The following is a 19374-nucleotide window of genomic DNA, read 5'->3' on the forward strand; positions in this document are numbered from 1 at the left end:
CAGGTGACTGGCATGTATGTTAAAATTTGAGAAGCACTAGGCAGAAAAATCCCTTAAATTCGGTTTGAACGTGTTCTTTAATTCTTCTTTCACACTTCAGATAATTAAATCTATTCAGTTTGAACTCCAATCTCAGTTCTAAGCTAAGGTTAGAACTGGCTGAATTTATGACTCAAGGAACTCTGAAGATGGAAAGAATTGGTTTTTTTTTTTTTTTTTTGTCTTTGTATGGAAACCCAGGTGCTTAACTACTGAGCCACATCCCCAGCTTTTTGTTATATTTTATGTAGAGACAAGATCTAAGTTGCTGAGGCTGGCTTTGAACTCACGATCCTTGTGCCTCAGCCTTCCCAGCAGCAGGGATCACAAGTGTGTGACACCACACCTGGCTGGAAAGAACTGTTTTTAACCAGTTCTTTCTCCCTGATGTTGGGAACTGGGAAGGAGAAAAGGGTTACATTTCTCATAACTGTACAACCCATATTGCAAATGCTCACTCTTCCATGAATTGTACATTTGAGTTCTCCTAGGAACTCTAAGGCAGCCTCCCACTGTAGTCCCTCACTCAACATGGGAGATGGATCAAACTTGGCCCTTTCTAATCCTTTAGTTTCCTCCCCCAGATGTATACACAGCTTCTTGTTTTGAGAATTTCCTTTCCCCATAAATGTCAAGATGGTTCAAACCTGTACAGCACTTACTGTACAGAATCAATCGAATCTCGAGAAATTTACACATCCTTCCCTTTCCAAATGGTGGAAGTGCAGATTGTTTTATGCCCACTCCCTGGTTAGCTATTTCTCTCCAAGTCTTACTCCTCCTGTTCAGGTAAATACAGGGCAATATTCACCAATCTGCTAGTGGATGAGATACGAGTTTTCTCCAGCTGATTCTTTTGGAACCTTATTCACTTAAGTTGGTGTGGGAAAGGGCATAAAAAGGAAAAGCCACAATACTTAAACCAGAAACCTAAGAAGACATAGTTTCAAGATTCAAGGTCTCTCCTCTTCCCAAGCATTGCGCTTATATGGTTGAGTCTGGAGTTGGAGGTTTTGGCTATGATAGGTCCAGTTTTACTTTGGACTTCACTCAGCATCCTATACAGGTGTCAATTATTTTACAGTATACACATTCTTGTGGGTCCTCAAATACTCAGTTGTTAGTGCAGTATTATTGTTACATCAAATTTTGCTGATTTCAATTTACCTCTCCTTTTTATTTAAAAAAATTTACTTCTTTCATATGCATTACTAAGGTTACCTTTTATTTTATAAAAAACAAAAAGATGGACAGTTTGACTTTGTTTATGTGGTGCTAAGTATCAAACACAGTGCCTCACACATGCTAGGCAAACGCTCTGCCAATGAGCTACTCGGCCCAAGGTTACCTCTTGACAACAGTCAACCCACAATAATAATTTGGGTTGGAAGATGATTCTAAAAAGCCTGTTTTACCTTTCATTTCATTCATTCAATTATTCATTACCCCAGGCATTGGAATGGATGTTGCATATACAGTAGTAAACAAATCAAATAGTTCTTTTCCTACTTTCATGTGGTAATAGGAATGAGAGTTAATAAATAAGAAAACAGGGCTGCGGTTGTGGCTCAGTGGTACAGCGCTTGCCTCACAAGCATGATGCACTGGGTTTGATTCTCAGCACCACATAAATAAATAAAAGTATTGTGTCTACAACTAAAAAAAATAAGAAAACACACCATATACATGTAATTTAAAAAAAAGTATTATGGGGTAAATAGTAGACACAATAAGAGATTATCTGTGGGTATTGAGTGGGTAGGTGGGAGATCTACTTAAACAGTATAGTTGTATCTTTGAGATATAAATGGTGAGGAGCCATGAGAAAAAGTATGGAGGGAGGTCCAGGCAACAGCATGAACTTTGCTAATGCCCAGGAGTAAAGAGATTAGTAATGAATTAAAAAAATAAGTTACTGGGTGGGTGTGTTAGGGAAAAGGGAGAAAGTTATAGGCTATAAGACTGGAGAACTAGGCAGGTGTCAGATCTAAATGGTACAGTGGCCATGATTAAGAGTCTGGATGATAAAGGGTATTCAGAAGGAACATGTCATTCCACTTATATATTCAAAGCAATATTCTTATTGCTCTGTGGAGAACAAATTGAAAGGGGTATCCATTATATCTGAGATGCCTAAGAAGAGAAATCAAGTAGGTCATTGGACATATGAGTATGGAACCCAAAGGAGTGGTATAGGATGGAGTTAAAAAGTTTTGAGTCATTTTAACCATTCCTAGGGTTCCAACAACAAATTGTAAAGATCTACAACCAACATCCTCAGCACCCAAGCTATAATTTTCTGAAATGCTTATTTTTCTAACTTAAAGAACCCTGATGCTCGGAGGAATTACTTGACTTGCTCAGTGTCTCTCAGATTAGGAAGTATTAGGAGCTAAGCCTAGACTTTTGACTAGCAAGTCCACAACATCATGTACTTCCCTATATTTTAAAGGGACTAGAAAGAATATGAGTAACTGAGCCACACAATAGAAACTTACTTTGTTCTCTATTATGCATATCTTAAACTTCCTATTTTCCAATTCACTCTAAATGGTGATGATAAAATTAGCAATATCAAAGACAGAATGGATGGGAGAGGTACTAAGAAAGAATAGACACAATTTGTGACTGATGGAACATAGGGAGCTACAGGAAGAATCTGAGCAAAGGCGATAAGGGAATTATAGGAAAAAAATGTCTGATAAAAAATGGTCAACACTTTAATGGATATGTTATGTACTAGGTACTATTACACACACACATACAATCTTCTCTCAATTACCTCATGAGATGGACTTATTATTCCCATTTTACAGATGAAGAAATTAAAGAATAATGGGGGAAATAAGTTGAAGAGTTGGAAATGTTTAGTTTAAATGATAGCTGAATTACACAAAAATTCTGTTTAAGAAGAGGATTTTGGTTGGCGGACATTAACTTAGGATCTATGAAACCAAGAGACAGTATTTTTGTTTAATGGAAACATGAGTGTGGAAGTTGGAAAAACTATTAGGAATAGTTTTTTTCTGGGAGAGAAAAGGGGGAGAAAAGTTTTGAACTGAACTATGGGAAATACTTAAGCAGCGGCAGAGGAATGAGCAGAAAAATGTAATTATCAACAGGTCTTGTAAATAATTAAACACAGAATGTGTAAGAGGGAGGAGTCAGATGAACATAGTTTGATTCTGGTGACTAAGAAGACAATGAAGCCATTCAAAAGGGCAAAGGTACTTTTGAAGATATGTGTAGGAGAGGATGTGAAATATGAAGAGTGATCACTATCTTCAGCATAAAATCCAAACATCAAACCCTAGAAACATTCAAACCCTCCTGTCTGGCTGCAACCTATTTCAGCATGTATTCACCTTGCCTCCTATCTTGCTACCTAACAATATTAGGACTCTTAATTGCAGGCTTCAGAACACTTCTCACTGGTTTAACCAATAAAACATATCCAATAATTTATTGATTATTTTAACTGATATTTCCAAAGGGAATGTAGTTCACATTGGTTTGGTGACATCAAACATGAATTTAGGCCAAATATCCATCTTTGAATCTGCACTCCCCTCTCCCCCGACCCCAGGGTACTTCATTATTCATGCAAGAAAACATGGCTCCAGTTCTCCATTCTTCCAGATTCAAATCCATTGGAAAAGAGGTAACATCCAAGATGAACTCAAATATAACCCCCAGTGTCCTTCCCAAACCATATGGACTGAGTAGAGGGAGGACAGTTCTCCAAATTATCAGAATGGGAGTGAATGCAGAACAAGCAGAAACGTCTAATAAAATTCCTTCTACTATATGGAGTAATTCATAAATCATGCTTTCCCACTTCCCAAAGAAAAACGCTCAGGAAGGATCAGGGATCTGAATTAAGTTCCTCAACTCCGATGTTCTTTCTTCACGTGGAACAAGTGCATTTTAAGCATCAGGGGAAGTAATTCCACCTCTCTCCCCAGGTAAACTGTAAATATTCACACGCTGTTCTAACCAAGAAACCAGAGTAAATTACGATCCTGGTTCATCCTCGTTTCGTGTCCACCTCCCCATCCCTGCGACCACATCTTCCATTACGCGGTCACTTGGTTTTCAGTAAAAGGCCAGGGGGAAAACTGCAACTGAGCAAATACATCCGGACCTTTTGCCTCACTCCTCCAGCCGAAGGAGCCCGTCAGGTCTCCAGGTCCACCCACCAGTAGGAAGCATTCCAGACGCGCTCCTCCAGGGTGACTGGTGGTCCAAGCACCTTCGCAACCTTCCAGGAGAGGAAATCAGAGTGTTGAGGGGTGTCCATCCAACACTCGAAAAGTCTAACCTGGCGTCAGCGAAGTGCTCTGCTTTTCGAGGAAGAGAGGTCCCCTCTCTGACCTCCGGATCTCTCACTCTTCAGGAAGCTCTTTCCTCACCTCCTCACGCCCGGCTTCTAGGGTGAAAGTCAAAGCTGCCCGGACCTACCGCTAAAGCTCCCCGGTCCCGCCTCCCGGGCTTTCCAGTAACCGGTGACCTCCTGGCCGTCTCGGGAAAGGAGGCCCCGGGAGATCCCGGTTTACTTCGGCGGCCGAAGAGCACGTACACGCGCGGCCCGAGGGAGCAGAAGTCTCAGGCGCCCGGGATTCCTAACGGAGCAAGTCGCATGCGCACCGAGACGCGCCGGGAAAGCGAGCGCGAGGGGTGGGGCGAACGCAGAGCCTCAGCCGACCGCGGAACCCGGGGGTCACTGAGAACGCATGCGCCGGAAGGGAGCGCAATCACGGACTCCTCTTGCGGCTCCCGCTTTGAAAAAGGAAACCCCGGCCTGCGAGAGCGCGAGGGAAATCTGGCCGCCGCCGCGTGCGCGCACCCGGTGAGTGGCGCCCCACCGGGTGGGCCCCGGCCTGACGTCCACCGGTTGGCTTGTCCCGGTGGCGCATGCGTGCTGCCGGTGCCGGTGGAGGAGGGGAAGGGAGGGAGGGGGAGGAGGAGCGGGCGGCAGTAGCGGTGAATTTTTGGGGGTGGGTGGGGGCGCCACTCGTAGCCCCAGGTGCTGCTGGCGCTGGGAGCCACGGTGTCTCCTGGACTCTGCCAGTTGGCGGTTCCGAGTAGCCGCAGCCTGAGTCTTGGGTGGGGGAGGGAAGCAGCCGGAGCCGCCGCAAGCCACACGGTGAGGGCGCGGGCAAGGGGAGGGAGCGGGGGGCGGCGTGTGGGGCCGGGGGGCGGCGGCCAAGGAGGGGAAGGCGGGAGCTGGAGCCCAAGTTTTGCGTCTTGCTTAGCGTGGCTCTTCCCGGGAGTTGGGGCGGAGGCCCTCGGGGGCTTAGGGGCCCTCGGGGGCAGCTGGGGTTACCTGCGGGGCAGGGGCGGGATTGGGGTGCGTGGCGGGGCCGGGTGGCCGGAGGGTGCCCGAGTTGCAGCAGATTTCAGCGGCTGAGCGATCGGGAAAGCTAGACTCGGTGCAGAGAGGGCTTTCGTCCGGGACCCGCTAGGCCTTGTGACCCACTTTTATTCCTGTCACCACTCGGGCACGTTTGGAGCGGCGCCCAATGGGGCGCTGGGGCGGCCAGCTCCTCCGGGGAACCCCCGCCCTCCCGGCACCCCGGCCGCGCGTCGCCGTCCGCAGTCCGAGCGACCGCCGCCGCTGCCAGTGGGCTGGTTCCGTTAGTGGTCGTGGTTCCGGGGCTCGGTCTCTGGGGAGCGCGCGGCTCGGGGCGTCGGACCTGAGCTGCGCGCGTTTGGAGGGCGCGGTGCCGGGCTTCCCTTCTCCCCTGACGGGCTCCTCGCGCTCCCATTCGCCGCGGCAGCTGGCGTTTCTGGATCCCTTTCCGCCCGCGAAGCTGTCTTCCCTGGAGATGGTCCTGGCTCTCCGGCCGCTGGTGTGTAATCTCTAACGTAGAGCCACAGTTTATTTTCTGAAGGATGTTTTTCTTTGGTGTAGACGAGGTTCTGTTGAGAATAGTCAGCAGAATCCTGGAAGATAAAAGCCTTGGCCTCTGACCTGGCAGATGACAGATCAAATCGGGCTGTGGTTTTTGCTGTTAGAATGTCATGCTATAAGGCTTTCTAGCCTTTTTAAAAAATGTTTTCTTTCTCTTTACAGTGAAAGAAAAGCACAAGAAGAAACTTTTACAGTCATTGTTGATTTGACTAGTACACTGAACCCCCAAATCAAAGTAAAGGTAATTTCATTTTAAGATTGCTTTAGGTGATTAGAGGAGAAACTTTTGGAATTATTTCTCCCCTACTACCTGTTTGGAAACTAACATTCTTAAAAAACGTGTAATTTATAGAGTGAGTTGCTTTTTCTAAAATGTATCACTTGGGACACCTCAATTCTGGTTTTAAAATCTCATTTGAGGAAGGAAACTAATTCCTGTGTTACGTAGTTGAACAGAATGTCATTAAAGGTTAGCCTGAAGAAGATAGACTGAAAATGTGGTAGAACTAGTCACAATCAACTATGAAAAAAGAATGAGGAAACTTTCTGTGTACTGACATGGAAAGATCTCAAAACTTTGTAATAAAGAAAAAAAAAAAAAAACACACACACACAACATGTAGAATAGTGTTAATAGTGTGCTATTTTATGTGTTGAGGGGAGTTGTAATAACTGCCTAAACTTGAGTTTGCTCTTCTATTAATAGGGTTACTAGGGGGATAACAGAAAATTAATAATGATGGGAAGGGTGGGATACAGATGTACCTCGTGTATGTCTATATTTTTAAAATTTCAGGACTATATTATGGATAAATAAACTAGGTTAAACCAAACTACACCTTGAAATAATTTATGTGGTTTTCATTGTCTATTTGATGGTGATTTGGGCCATTTTCCATATGGTTTCTCTTAATGATAAATAAACTGAGACAAAACAAGTTTTAAGGATGTTAGTTTGCCTTACTAACATAATAATGAAGTTTACCTTGGGCACAACATTTGGGTTATTCTGCTTTCAGGATATAGTTTGTGTTCCCCCTTTCATCAGGAGTTACAGTTGTATAAAGTTTTGCTTTTATTGATCTCAAAGTTTGAATACTCCATTGTAATGATAATAAACTAAATTGTCTAAGTTAGGGTGCTTTTCATGTTGGGAAACTTTACCTTAAGGAGATCAGTCATGAATTGCAGTAAAATATAAATTTATGTGTGAGAGCCTGTGTGTGCACAGACATATGCACGTGTATTTATTTCTTATGAAAAATAAAACAGATGCAGTGTCATGTTAGTGCAAGAACCTAATGTTTTTTATGGCTATGAATTATTCTAGGCATTGTATTAATGATTTTTTAGTTTTGCCAGTCTCACCTTTTTAATGAAGTTAAGACTGAAAAAAGGGGTTAATGTAACAATGGATATAATTTTAGGGAGGGCATAGCCAAACTCACTGTGGTGACGGATATTGTATAGTCAAAGTAGTTAATAGAAGTGGGTAATACTTGCTGTGCACATTTTTAGTAATAATTCTCTTTATTTTGTAGGCTAGGTTAGTACCAAACTAGTGCAAAATGACATTTATTTTTCATTTGAACTCCATGTATGTAGATCTTTTCAATCTTTTTAACAAATGGAATCACATTTTAAAATTGTATTTTTAAATTACATAAGTAACATTAATGAAAAGTTAAAACAATATAATGTTTATTCGTAATAAGGAAAAACCCTCCTTATATATTTCTACTTCTGTCTTACATCTCTCTTTGGAAACAACCACTGTTAATATTTTTGGTATATAGCGTTCTAGTTCTTTTTCTCTTTATTTACAAATATGTCCTATTTAGTTATAAAAATGGAATTGTGTTCTTTAATGATGGTCTGTTCTGCCAGTTTGTCTCTGTTCTGGATTTTTTTTTACTACCCACGGGACAAAGAAGTGACCTGGAGTATGTCAGAAAGTTTAGTATGTGATAAAGCCCTTACTGCATACTCAGCTTTTCACTTGTGAGGGGCCAGTTGGTTTGGAGGCAGTTGCAATTTGCAGGGAAATCAAACTGATGTGAGGTTTATCTTTTACAGATTGAACTCATATAAATTGAACTCAGCATTAGAACTTAGATTTCATGATTTTTTTTCTTTTTTAATATTCATAGGACTCTTTAGAGCTCAACTTTTAGGGAGTTCTTTAGTCCGGTTTATGCTTAACTGACAAGAGAAAATAGTACCCATCTTTCGACTCTCAGAGAACACTACTTTGTTGTTTGTTTGTTTTAAGCCAAGTTGCAAAGAAGATCCAAGTCATTTAAAACTTTTTAGGTGATAGAGATTGCAGAAAATTCAAAGTATTAAGACTATTATTTACCACTATGTAAGGTACATAGAAAAATGTAGTACAATCGACTCTTGTAGTTGAGTTCAGTGATTAATTCTAATAAAGTTAAAGAACATGCACATTCATAGTAAAACAAGATTTGAAGTAACATTTTAGAAGAAAAAATATAAAAATTTTAAGGCTGAGGTTATTGCCAACTTTTTGATTTGTGTTTAGTGAGTGTGGGTTTGAGGGAAAATATTCTATCTCAACTTTTCATATAGGTAAGAAAGGTTAGAACAAACTTAAAGGCTCAGATCTTAACTCTTAATGTTAAGGAGTTAAGTTGCAGTGTTATAGCAGGTGTCTGTGAGACTGGTGGCTATTTTAATAGTATTTTTTTTTTAAGCATTCCCACTGGAAAGAGACACTTGCTGTTTTATTTGGTAATTATATTACAATCTTTAGATTTCAGGATTGTTAGAATTATTAAATTGGGAAATCTAATGCTGTTAACTATTTGTCTTGTCATCAAATGTATCAGGCAAGGTTAGTATTAAAAGAAAGTTTTTTTGTTTTTTCCTGTCTCATTTTATCCTTAAACCACATATGTAAAGTAACCTCTCTTTCACATTTTTACTGCTGGTGCTGTGTCAAATGAGATGCTTATTTGCTGTCAGTATGTTAATAAAAACATCATTATGGGGAGAAAATCACTGTTCCACACTGTAGCAAAACCTTTTAGTGTGTGTGTGTCTGTTTCCTTCTAGTTCTTTGTGGACACATAAAGTGAAAATATTTTTTGAAGTGTTTCTTGTTGGCATTACTCCAGTGGACTTTATATTTTCTCCTCTTCTGAGTCTAAAATTCTGGATGGAGTTATATAAATTATTTGTAGAATGCTTTTAAGTGTCAGGGAAATTTATCCTTACTGATTGACTGTTTAATTATTACATTTATATTTAGAGGTTCTTTCACCACAGTTTCTTAATAACCCTTGTGTATTTTCCATTAATTAAGTGAAGAGATTCCTGTTTTTCTCCGTGTGTTTTATTATGCAAATGTTAAATTACCTAAATTCATTCTGATATAGTTTAACTGAATTATTAAGTTGTGTATTTCACAAAGAAGTAATTTTGCTTATTATTATTATTTTTGTGGTTCTAGGATTTGAATCCAGGACTTCTTGCATGTTAGGCAAGCACTCTACAAACTGAATTACATCACCAGTTCTGCTTATTATTTTAAAACTTAGAAGTTTCCAGAGAAAAATCACATATAAAAAGTGAATTTTTATGAATTGCCTTGATTTTTAAAGTATGCACTTTTGGATATGATTTGGATATGATTTACTTTTTGCTTTTCAACATTTTATTTTTATTTTTACATTAAGAAGGTCAAATATTAAGACAAAATGTCCCATATTGGGCTGTGGTTGTGGTGCAGTGGTAGAGCGCTTGCCTTGTATGTGTGAGACACTGGGTTTGATCCTCAACACCACATAAAAATAAAGAAATAAAGGTATTGGTCTATCTACAACTAAAATTTTTTTTTTTTTTAAATTTCAACTTTTTCAAAGAGTTTACACTTAATCAGGTAATTTATATTTTAGTTCTCACCACGGATAGTGGAAAATGAAAATGCAGGTTGATTCATGTTCAAAGGTTTTTGCATTAAAAAGAAAACACACACTTAAATGGCAATTGTACCAGTGAAGATTAAACTGTTTGCCATATGATTTTATGCAAATAGTTGACTTTCTTAATGTCCCCCATTAGTTATAAAAATAGCATATCCCAATAGAAAACTTGGGAAACACTAAGAAAGCAGAGATTACATTTTAAAAGTATTGTTGGAAATCTTATCATCAAGAAAAGCCATTGTTAGTCTTCTGGAGTATCTTCTTATTTCATTTTGTTGAGCCATTGTGTAAGTATATGTACAGTTACCGATGCAGGATGGTACAGGCCTACAGTGCATCCACTACAATGCAAATTGTTCTATCCACTTAACTGTGAATCAACATATTTTCATGTCACTATTTTTCTATATAGTTTTTAAATATTTTAATTCCTACCTTGTATTCTCACCTATGTTTTTGTAATAATTATCAATGCTTTGGTAACATTGAATCAGATAGAATTAATACTTGAAAAATTTCAGTGGGATAGTCTTCAGAAGAACTAGAAATCAAACAGATGATACAAAATTTGTATTGATAACCAGATTAAACAGAAATTTTGTTGATTTTTTTTTTTTTTTCTTTTTTCCTTTGTGGTACTAGGGATTGATTCCAGTGGTGCTCTGTCAATGAGCTACATCCCCAGCCCCTTTTTTTGTTTTTCGACATGATCTTCTTAAATTACCCAGGCTGTACTCTTATTCCTCAACCTCCTGAGTTGCTGGACAGGTTTGCCCAGCTGAAATTTTGTGTGTTGGTGGGGGGAAATGCCTTACATGTATAACAAATTATCTCCTAATGACCCACAAAAATGAAGTGATTGTGTGTGTGTGTGTGTGTGTGTGTGTGTGTGTTAGTTATAGGGAATTGAACCCAGAACCTGGAGCATGCTAGGCATGTACTTTACCATTGAGCCACATCTCCGTCCCTAATCCAGGATTTTTGTGATCTGTTTTCTAAAACAAGTTTTGCTTTGAATGCGTTAAACTAACTTACATCCATCAGCATAAATCATTTGGGTAGTAATGTTCTTATACAAGCCTTCTAAGTAGAATAGCAATCTGTGAAGCAGTCTGCCCAATTAAAATTTGAGCTGTAACATTTCTTACAGTAGTCTAAGTTCAATGAAGAATTTTATTGGTCCAAAAACACTTCCTTAAATGAAAAATCTAAATACCAATAGTTCTTTTTTGTCCACATAGATGACATTAGCTTTCCATAGGAGATCTGACATTTCATTCAACTCCAAGACTTAAAATATTAGTGTGTACTACATCTTACAGTTTAAATTAAGAAGATTGTTTTCTTAAACTGTTTTTCAAGAGACCATAGATATGTTCTTAAAGTTAAATACACTAGTTTTAATGGGTTGTCTAATTTTGGGAATTGTACATTTTCTCATGTTTTAATAAATATTATTTTTGATAGTCACTGATGTTTTTAAAGCTTTTATCAAGAAACTGGAAAAGTTTTTAGATGTTTACTGTTTTCTCTTTTTTTTCTAAGTGACATAACCAAATTGTTAAAATACTTGGGTTTTATTCTGAATAGAGCTGCTTCTTCTTTAGTACCTGAAACTTGATAGCAAAGACTGCAAACTACTTTAGCAAAGTGTTTCACTTATATTTACAGCATGGTGTAGTGGTTTAAGAGTGTGGGATTCTATAGCTAACCTGTTTGGCATTCAGATATTGTTTCTACCAATTATTGGCTGTATGACCATCCCCAAATTATGTCACCTGTTGAACCTCTGTTTCTCATCTGAAAGTAGAGTAGCTGATCACAGTAGTGAGCATCTGTAGTCCTAGCACTTAAGAATCTGAGGTGGGAAGATAACTTGAGTTCATGAGTTGAGACCAGCCCCAGCACATAATGAGACCCTGTCTCCAAAAAAAAAAAAAAAGGTGGAGGTAATACTAGTTCATGATATATTGTGAAGTTCATGGTGTTATTGGATTAAATAACACATGCAAAAAAACTTAAAAACCGAATATTTAAACATTATTTCTGTTATTTTCATAGTATGTACCAAACAGCTCTTTTCTTTTTCTCTCCAATAAGTTGTTTAGAGTTTTATTTTTTACATAGTGAGCTTGGGGGAACTTGATCTTTTTATGTAATTAAGAATAATAAAAAAAAGTCACTCAAATATGTTTCCAAGGTAAATAGTATTGTATATTTCTTTAAAAAAGCTTTGGCAAGTAAAGTTTCAATTCACAAAACTTATGACTGGTTTTCTTCTATGTCTAAAACTAAAATTTGTTGAAATAATATTAGAAGTTATTTAGGAAAAATATCCCTACAAATTAAAATGAAAAAAAAAACTATGACTTAAATTTTTTTTTTCAGTTTATCAGATAGTTTACTAGAAATGCATAGATTATATAAAGAAGAAAAGAAATGAAAGAACTATTAGTGTAATTGTTTGGCTTCTAAGTGTCCTAAAGGTCTGTGTGGTACACGTGTACTCCCCAGGGCAGTGGTCTTAGGAGTTGGTGGGACTTTAGTGGAAGGTCTTTAGGTTATTGTGGGTGTGCCTGTAAAGGATATTATGGGTCCTCAGTCTTCCTCCTCCTCACTTCCCTGGTCATGAAGAGCAATTTTGCTTAGCCATTCATTCCCTGTCAGTGCCATCTGACACCCCAATCTGTGGCCTAAAAAGCAGTGGATCTGCCTGATCATTAGCTAGCACCTCTAAAATTGTAAGCCAAAAAACCTTTTTTCGCTTTATAAGTTTTTTTTAATCTCAGATATTTGTTACAGTGACAGCTGTCTGACAAAATTGGAAAGTTATTACTAACTTATTGAAAATTTTTGTCTACGTTAGAAAAGATGATAATGAATTATGTTAGTAGAACTCTGGAGTTTCACTAATAGAGTTTATATTTAGCTTTTTAGGCTTGATCGCATTGTTTTTCTATCTTACTACTTTGTTGGAATTGATCATTTTAAAATTTATAATACAGTTTTGTGATTTTTATAAAAGCGAGTTATGCACATTGGAAAAAAATTAAAGTACTACTAAAAACTACAAAGAAAATCAATGATGGGGAAAAAAAATCACAAAATTCGAAGGATAAGTCCTGTTTATATTTTTCATTATTTCTATGGGGCATGTGTGTAAACTTTAGAATATAATAAGTAAGTGGAATTTGTGCAGATTTGTAAATTCTGTCAAATATTTTCTGAATGCCTGCTGGAAAATTCAGATTTTCATTATTTTAACTGAGCTTTAATCTTTGACTTTGAGATTTTGTTCACTTAAATTTTTGCTAGTAGTTGTAGATTTTGTACCTACCTACCATCAACTTTTTTTAAAATATTTTTTTTTTTAGTTGTCAGTGGATCTTTATTTTTTTTAAATTTATTCATATGTGGTGCTGAGAATCCAACCCAGTGCCTCACACAAGAGAGAGCTCTACCACTGTGCTGCAACCCCAGCACCTCTACTATCAACTTCAACATACCTATTTTCTCTTGAAAACAGCTTTTTCCTTTGAGTCATCTGTTTTGAATTTTTATCCCTCTTTTTTGTTTCCTTTTGTGTTAATCAGATTATTTTATTCAGTTTTTTTGTTTTATTAACTTGTTATATATTTTTAGTTATATTTAGTGATAATTTCAGAGATTAAAGTCAAGAATCCTTAATAATGTAATGCAAATTACTACCTTTACACTTCCCCAGTGATTCCAGTTCTTCTTTGATTCCTGTTCCAACTTTTTTGCATTATTATTTTTCTGCATTTTATTTATACATATATTAAACTCCCAGATATTTTTAGTGTGGATTTTGGACAGTTTTTACTCATACTTACCTTTTCCAGCGCTCCTTATTTGAAGGATATTTTCTCTAGGTATGAATTTCTAAACTGGTAATTAACTTTTAGCATTTTAAAAATATCTCATTGCTTTCTGGCTTCCTTATTTCCCTTGAAGTTACCTTCCTATCTTGTTGAGAGTAATGTGTCAGCAGTATTCCTGTGGAGAATAGTATGTCTGTTTTTCTTTGGCTACTTTTGAAAGTTTCTTAGTTTTATTGCACCTTGGCTATTATGTATTGAGGTGTGGTTTTCTTTATAAGTGTGTTGCAATATCTTAGTTTTAAAAATCTGTAGCTTAATGCCTTCTAGCTTTGGAAAGTTCTCTGTTATCTTTTTAAATGTTCCTCTCTTCTTTTTTTGATTTACTAATACATACATTTTATCTAGTGACCATATTCTACATGTCCCCAAACATTTTTTTTTAAATCTCTTTATTTCAGTTTGGATATCTTCTATTGGTCTATTTTCCAGTGTACCAAAACTGTCTTCTCTTGTTTAAACCAATATATTGTGCTCTTAATTTTACAATGTAATTTTGAGTTATGGAAAATTCACTTAATTATACTTTATAGATTTTTAAATTCCCTTGAACATATTAATTATCGTTATTTAAAAACTTGCCTATTAATTTTATTATCCATGTCATTCATTGGCCACTTCTATTGTCTGTCTACTTGTTATTGGTCATGTGGTGTATGCTTCCGTCTCACAAGCCTGCCAAGGTTTTTAAGGAACTTGTCCATTTCATTGAGGTCATTGAATTTACTTGCACAAAGTTGTTTTTAATATTGTTGTTTTTCTTTTAATATCTATAGGAAATAGTCTCATATCTGTATAACCTGTAGAGATTTAATATTACTCTTGTTACAGGTGATTTGGGTCTTCTGTCTTTATCAGTCTGGTTGGAGGTTTATTTCATTGAAATTCTCAGAGTAAGCTTTTAGTTTAACTGACTTCCTCTAGTTTTTAAATTTATTTATTTTAAAATTGTTATTATTTTTTGTGGTAATGGGGATTGAACCCAAGGATGCTCTACCACTGAGCTACATCCCCAGCACTTTTTATCTTTTATTTTGAGATAGGGTCATGCTGAGTGCCCAGGCTGCTCTCAAACTTGAGATCATCCTACCTCAACCTCATGAGTGGTTCGTATTACAGGAGTGCCTTACAATGCCTGGCTATTCTGATCTTTTATTATTTGCTTTCTTCAGCTTTTTTGGGGTTTAATTTGTCCCCTCCCCCACCCCAGTTTCTTAAGACAGAAGTTGAGTTCATTGTGACTACCTTTTCCTTCTTAATATAAACATGCTTTAATCCTCATTCCAACTGCTCACAAGTTTTGATATATTGTTTTCATTTTCATTCAGTTTAAGATATTTAGGAACTCCCCCTCCCCCTACTATTTTTTTGAGACGGGGTCTCTGTTTCCAAGGTTGGCCTCCAACCCCTGGACTCAGAGATCCTGCCCTTATCCCCCACTCACCTCCCCAATAGCTATGTCTACAGGTACACACCACTGTGCTACTGTGATGCTTCTGATTTCTTTTGATATTTTCTTAGATCTGTGGATTATTTATGTGTGTTATTTCATTTATGAATATTTGAGGACTTTCCAGAGATCTGCTACTTTAATTCCATTGCCTTAAGATCCTTTTAAATTTATTGACATTTATTTTATAGCCTAGAATATGTCCCATCTTGGTAAATATTTCGTACGCTGTTAGAAAGAACAGGTATCCTGTTCTTGTTGGGTGGAATGTTTTATAAAATGTCTGTTAGGCCAAGTTGGTTGGTTATTTTTGTTTATGCTTTATTCTTTTTGAGTGCATGCCAGACATGATATTTCTACCAGGGCATGTTTACCTTTTCTTTTAGGCACAGGGAATAGGGAAGCTGATCACCTTAAATTACAAGGAGGCTGTGTTACTACTTTAGTAGTTTAGTGTTACTTGGCCTTTTATTTGTGCTTGTTTAACATGTTACCTTCCAGAGCTTTCAATTTAAAACTTGATGGTCTTTATGCCTTTAACAATACAAAGTTGGTAAATTTCACTGTGCTTTTCAGAGTTTTTTTTTTTTTTTTTCCCTTCCCACTGCTGGGGATCAAACAAACAAGCTCTATAACTGAGCTGCACCCCCAGTCTCCCTTAGAGATAAGAGACAGGGTCTTACCAGGTTGCCCAGGCTGATCTTGAACTCATAATTCTCTTGCCTTAGCCTCCCAAGTAGCTGGGAATATAGGTGCTCATCACCATGCTAGCCCTTGTACAGTTTTAAAATAAAACAAATGTCCTGAGGAATACTGGCCAAGAACTTAAGATTCTTGCAGTCTCCCAATTGTAATACTCCAGCCCTGCATGAATACCAGAAGCTCTCCTAGCTTCTCTTTTCCTCAACAGAAATATTCTGCACAGGCTAAGACTAAACTATCAGCCTCTGACCTGAGTGCGTGTTTTAGTCACTTTTGTCTCACTGTGACCAAAACACCTGACAAGAATAACTTAAAGGAGGAAGGTTCAGTCTATGGTCAGTTGACTCCATAGCTCTGGGCCCGAAGGGGCAGAATATCATGGGAAAAGGGCATGGTGGAGGAAAGCAGTTCAGGACATGACAACCAGGAAGTAAAGAAGGAGCTTAACTCACCAGGGACAAAATATAAACCCCAAAGGCACACCCCCAGTGACCTATTTCCTCCAGTCACATCCTACCTAGTTACTGCCTAGTTAATCCATATTAATGGATTAATACACTGGTTGGTTATACCTCTCAGGGTCAAATCATTTTACCTCTGCAAATTCTTGCATTTTCTCACCATGAGCTTTTGGGGGACACCTCATATCTAAACTTAATATCCCACAATCAGAAAATACCCACCATTAAAAAAAGATAAGTACTGACTATCCAAACATTTTAAAGATACCCCCTTCTTGAGTTTTAAACTTTCCTATCCCCATGACTTCTGTAAGTATCTATCTTCAAAAGTGTGATTTTTAAAAAAAAAGAATAATTCATTTTGCTTTTCAAGTTGTTTCCAGAACGAATAGTCTGCTGCAAGCTATCCTTCTTACCTGAATATGAATAACTTCCTATTTTTAAAAAGTGCACAGAATATTCAGTTGTTATGAAGTGTTTTGTTTATGTAGTGTTACTTAGGTACTATATTGTTGGATTTTAGTTTTTTTTTTTTTAATCTTAAAATGTACCAAATTAAAGTGTATTGGTTGAGTTTGATAACTGCATACCTTCTTGTAACCACAGCCATGACCATGAAACAGAAAATTCTTATCTCCTGGAAAAGTTCTCTCTTCCCTATCAACCACTAACCTCTTTTCTATTAGTGTAGTTTTGACTTTTCTGCACTATAACATAAATGAAATGTGGTATATGGCCTTCTGGATCTGGCTTTCACTTAATGATCTTATGTTAATAGTTGTCTCTCTCTATTGCTGTACACCTTTCTATTATATGGAATGTGGCATAATTTATCTATCTATTATCAGTAGACATTTGGATTGCTTTCTAGTTTTTGACTATTATGAACAAAACTGCCAAACATTTGTAGACGGTATTTTCATTTCATTTGGGCAAATGGAATTACTGATTTGCTTAATAATTGTATGTCTAACTTTATAAAACACTGACACTGTTTTCTGAAGTGGCATACTACTTTACATTCCCTTCAGCAATGTATGAAAGTTTCATTTGCTCCATTCTTGATCCATGAATACAATATACTTCTCTATTCATTTAGCCCTTTATTTTCTCTCAACTGTGCTTTATGGTTTTTGAGTACACTTTGAATAGTGGAGTTTTATTATTTTCATTCGATAAGTACTTATTGAGCATCTGCTAAGTGCCAGGCACTGAGAAGCCAAGTTAAATATATGCTCCATGGGCATTAGTACTGAGGAGAAAATCAAATCAAGGTGTCTGGGATTGGAATATATTTATGAGTGTGTCGGAGAGAGGACTGGTATCTTAATCACTCTGAGTTGCTGTGACAAAAATACCAACAGACTACATGGCTTAAACAACAAACATTTCATACAGTTCTGGAGGCTGGAAATTGCAAGATAAGATGATAATGGAGTTGATGTTTGGTAAAAACCTGCTTTCTGATTCATAGATGGCCATCTTTGTGTTCACACATGACCAAAATGGGGCTAAAGAGCTCTCTGGGACCTCTTATATAAGGGCACAATCCCATTCACAAGGACCCCACCCTTATTTTAATTACCTCCCACCAGCCCATCTCCTAATACTATTGCTTTGGGGGGTTAAGATTTCACCATATGTACTTTGGGGTGACACAGGCATTCATTTCATTAGAGCAGGGTTACAATTTTAAATTAAGGTGACAGAAAAGTCTTCATTGATCATTAGAAACATCTAACAATTTCAGGAGAAAAAGGGGAAAGATGATAATTTGAATAAATGTGCTTAGTGTGCCAGTTACCTCTCTTTTTAGTGGGTGGACAGTGTTAGGGATCAAACCCAGGTCCTCATGCATTCTAGGCAAGCTTTGTACCCCTGAGCACAACCCCAACTCTTTTTATTTTCTTTTGAGAGAGTCTGGCTAAGTTGCTCAGGCAGACTTATTCTTGTGACCTTGCTTCATCAGCCTCTCAAGTGACTGGGATTATAGGTGTGTGCCACCGTGCCCAGTTCACTCTCTCTTCATAGCCTGGCATTATATGCTCCCTTCTCAGTGTCAGCATTTCACCTTTGCCTCAGGTTTTCTTTTTGAAGCTAAAATGGTAACTTTTAAACTTCTTTGATGGCAATCCATAGTAAGAAATGTATTTTATTTGGGCTGGGGAAGTAGCTTAGTGATGGCTTACCTAGCATGTGGGGGCCCTGAGTTCAGTTGCTAGTTCCACCAAAAAACTCTGTGTGTGCATGTGTATTATATTCTTATCCAGTATACACATATACATTCATAAACACCTGAAGCAGTAGATTTAGAAAATACTCTTAACATTACTAGTTGTCCTTTACTCAGTTGCTCCCTTTTCCTATTCTTTCATTTTAAAAATGCTGGTTATAACTATATTGCTGGACCAGAGGGTAAAAACATTTGCAACTTTGTTAGGGTATTGATACATTGTTGTCCATATAGTTTGTACCAATTTATACTCCCACTGGCAACCTGTTAAAGTAATCAATCCCAAAGCGGACCCTGTAAGTGCTTTGAGAAGTCTGTACCTAGAGTGTGTGACTTATCAATATCTTCAGACTTAAGCAATACCTAACCTTTTTATGATTAGAGTATCTTTTGCTTTAACGTTTTCTTTAAGTAATAGTAAGACAGTGAGAAAGAAGTCTAGAAGCTTTCAGCTTTCCCTATTTTCATTGTTTTTTTTCTTAATGTGCCCCCCACAAAATTTGAAAAAATTGTGTACTTCCTTATGTAATTGTAGATTCACAAGAATTTGCAAAGATCCTGTATATCCCTTACTTGATTTTATCATTACTTATGTGTTATGTACCTATAGTATAATATTAAAACTGGGAAATTATCATTGGTGTAAAAAGTGTGCTCCTACTACAGTTCTGTTTCATCACGTGTAGGTTTGTGTAACCACCGCTGCAGCCAAGTACAGAACCAGAC

General features: G+C 37.7%; 2 protein-coding genes across 7 annotated transcripts in view; one reads left to right on the forward strand and one right to left on the reverse strand.

Annotated features, from left to right (window-relative positions):
* Window positions 1-4175: 4175 nt before the first annotated feature.
* On the reverse strand, window positions 4176-17025 carry LOC306669287 (uncharacterized protein; the record flags this gene model as incomplete). Its single annotated transcript, XM_079153127.1, has 3 exons — window positions 4176-4300; window positions 5366-5961; window positions 17006-17025. 2 exons carry the CDS (start codon window positions 17023-17025, stop codon window positions 5463-5465), a joined length of 519 nt encoding a protein of 172 aa, XP_079009253.1. The 3' UTR covers window positions 4176-4300; window positions 5366-5462.
* CLOCK (clock circadian regulator) overlaps window positions 4738-19374 on the forward strand; it is a 107881-nt gene continuing 93244 nt past the window's right edge. For 4 of the 6 annotated variants that reach the window (XM_079153763.1, XM_079153768.1, XM_079153765.1 and 1 more), the window contains exons 1-2: window positions 4738-4888; window positions 6116-6194. The gene's annotated coding sequence lies outside the window, so the exon portion shown is untranslated. Of the gene's footprint in view, window positions 4889-5118; window positions 5186-6115; window positions 6195-19374 lie in introns of those variants that run through there. The other 2 variants (XM_079153764.1, XM_079153767.1) reach the window with 2 other exon arrangements.

Source organism: Sciurus vulgaris, assembly GCF_902686455.1.
Source record: "Sciurus vulgaris genome assembly, chromosome: 9".
Lineage (NCBI taxonomy): Eukaryota > Metazoa > Chordata > Mammalia > Rodentia > Sciuridae > Sciurus > Sciurus vulgaris.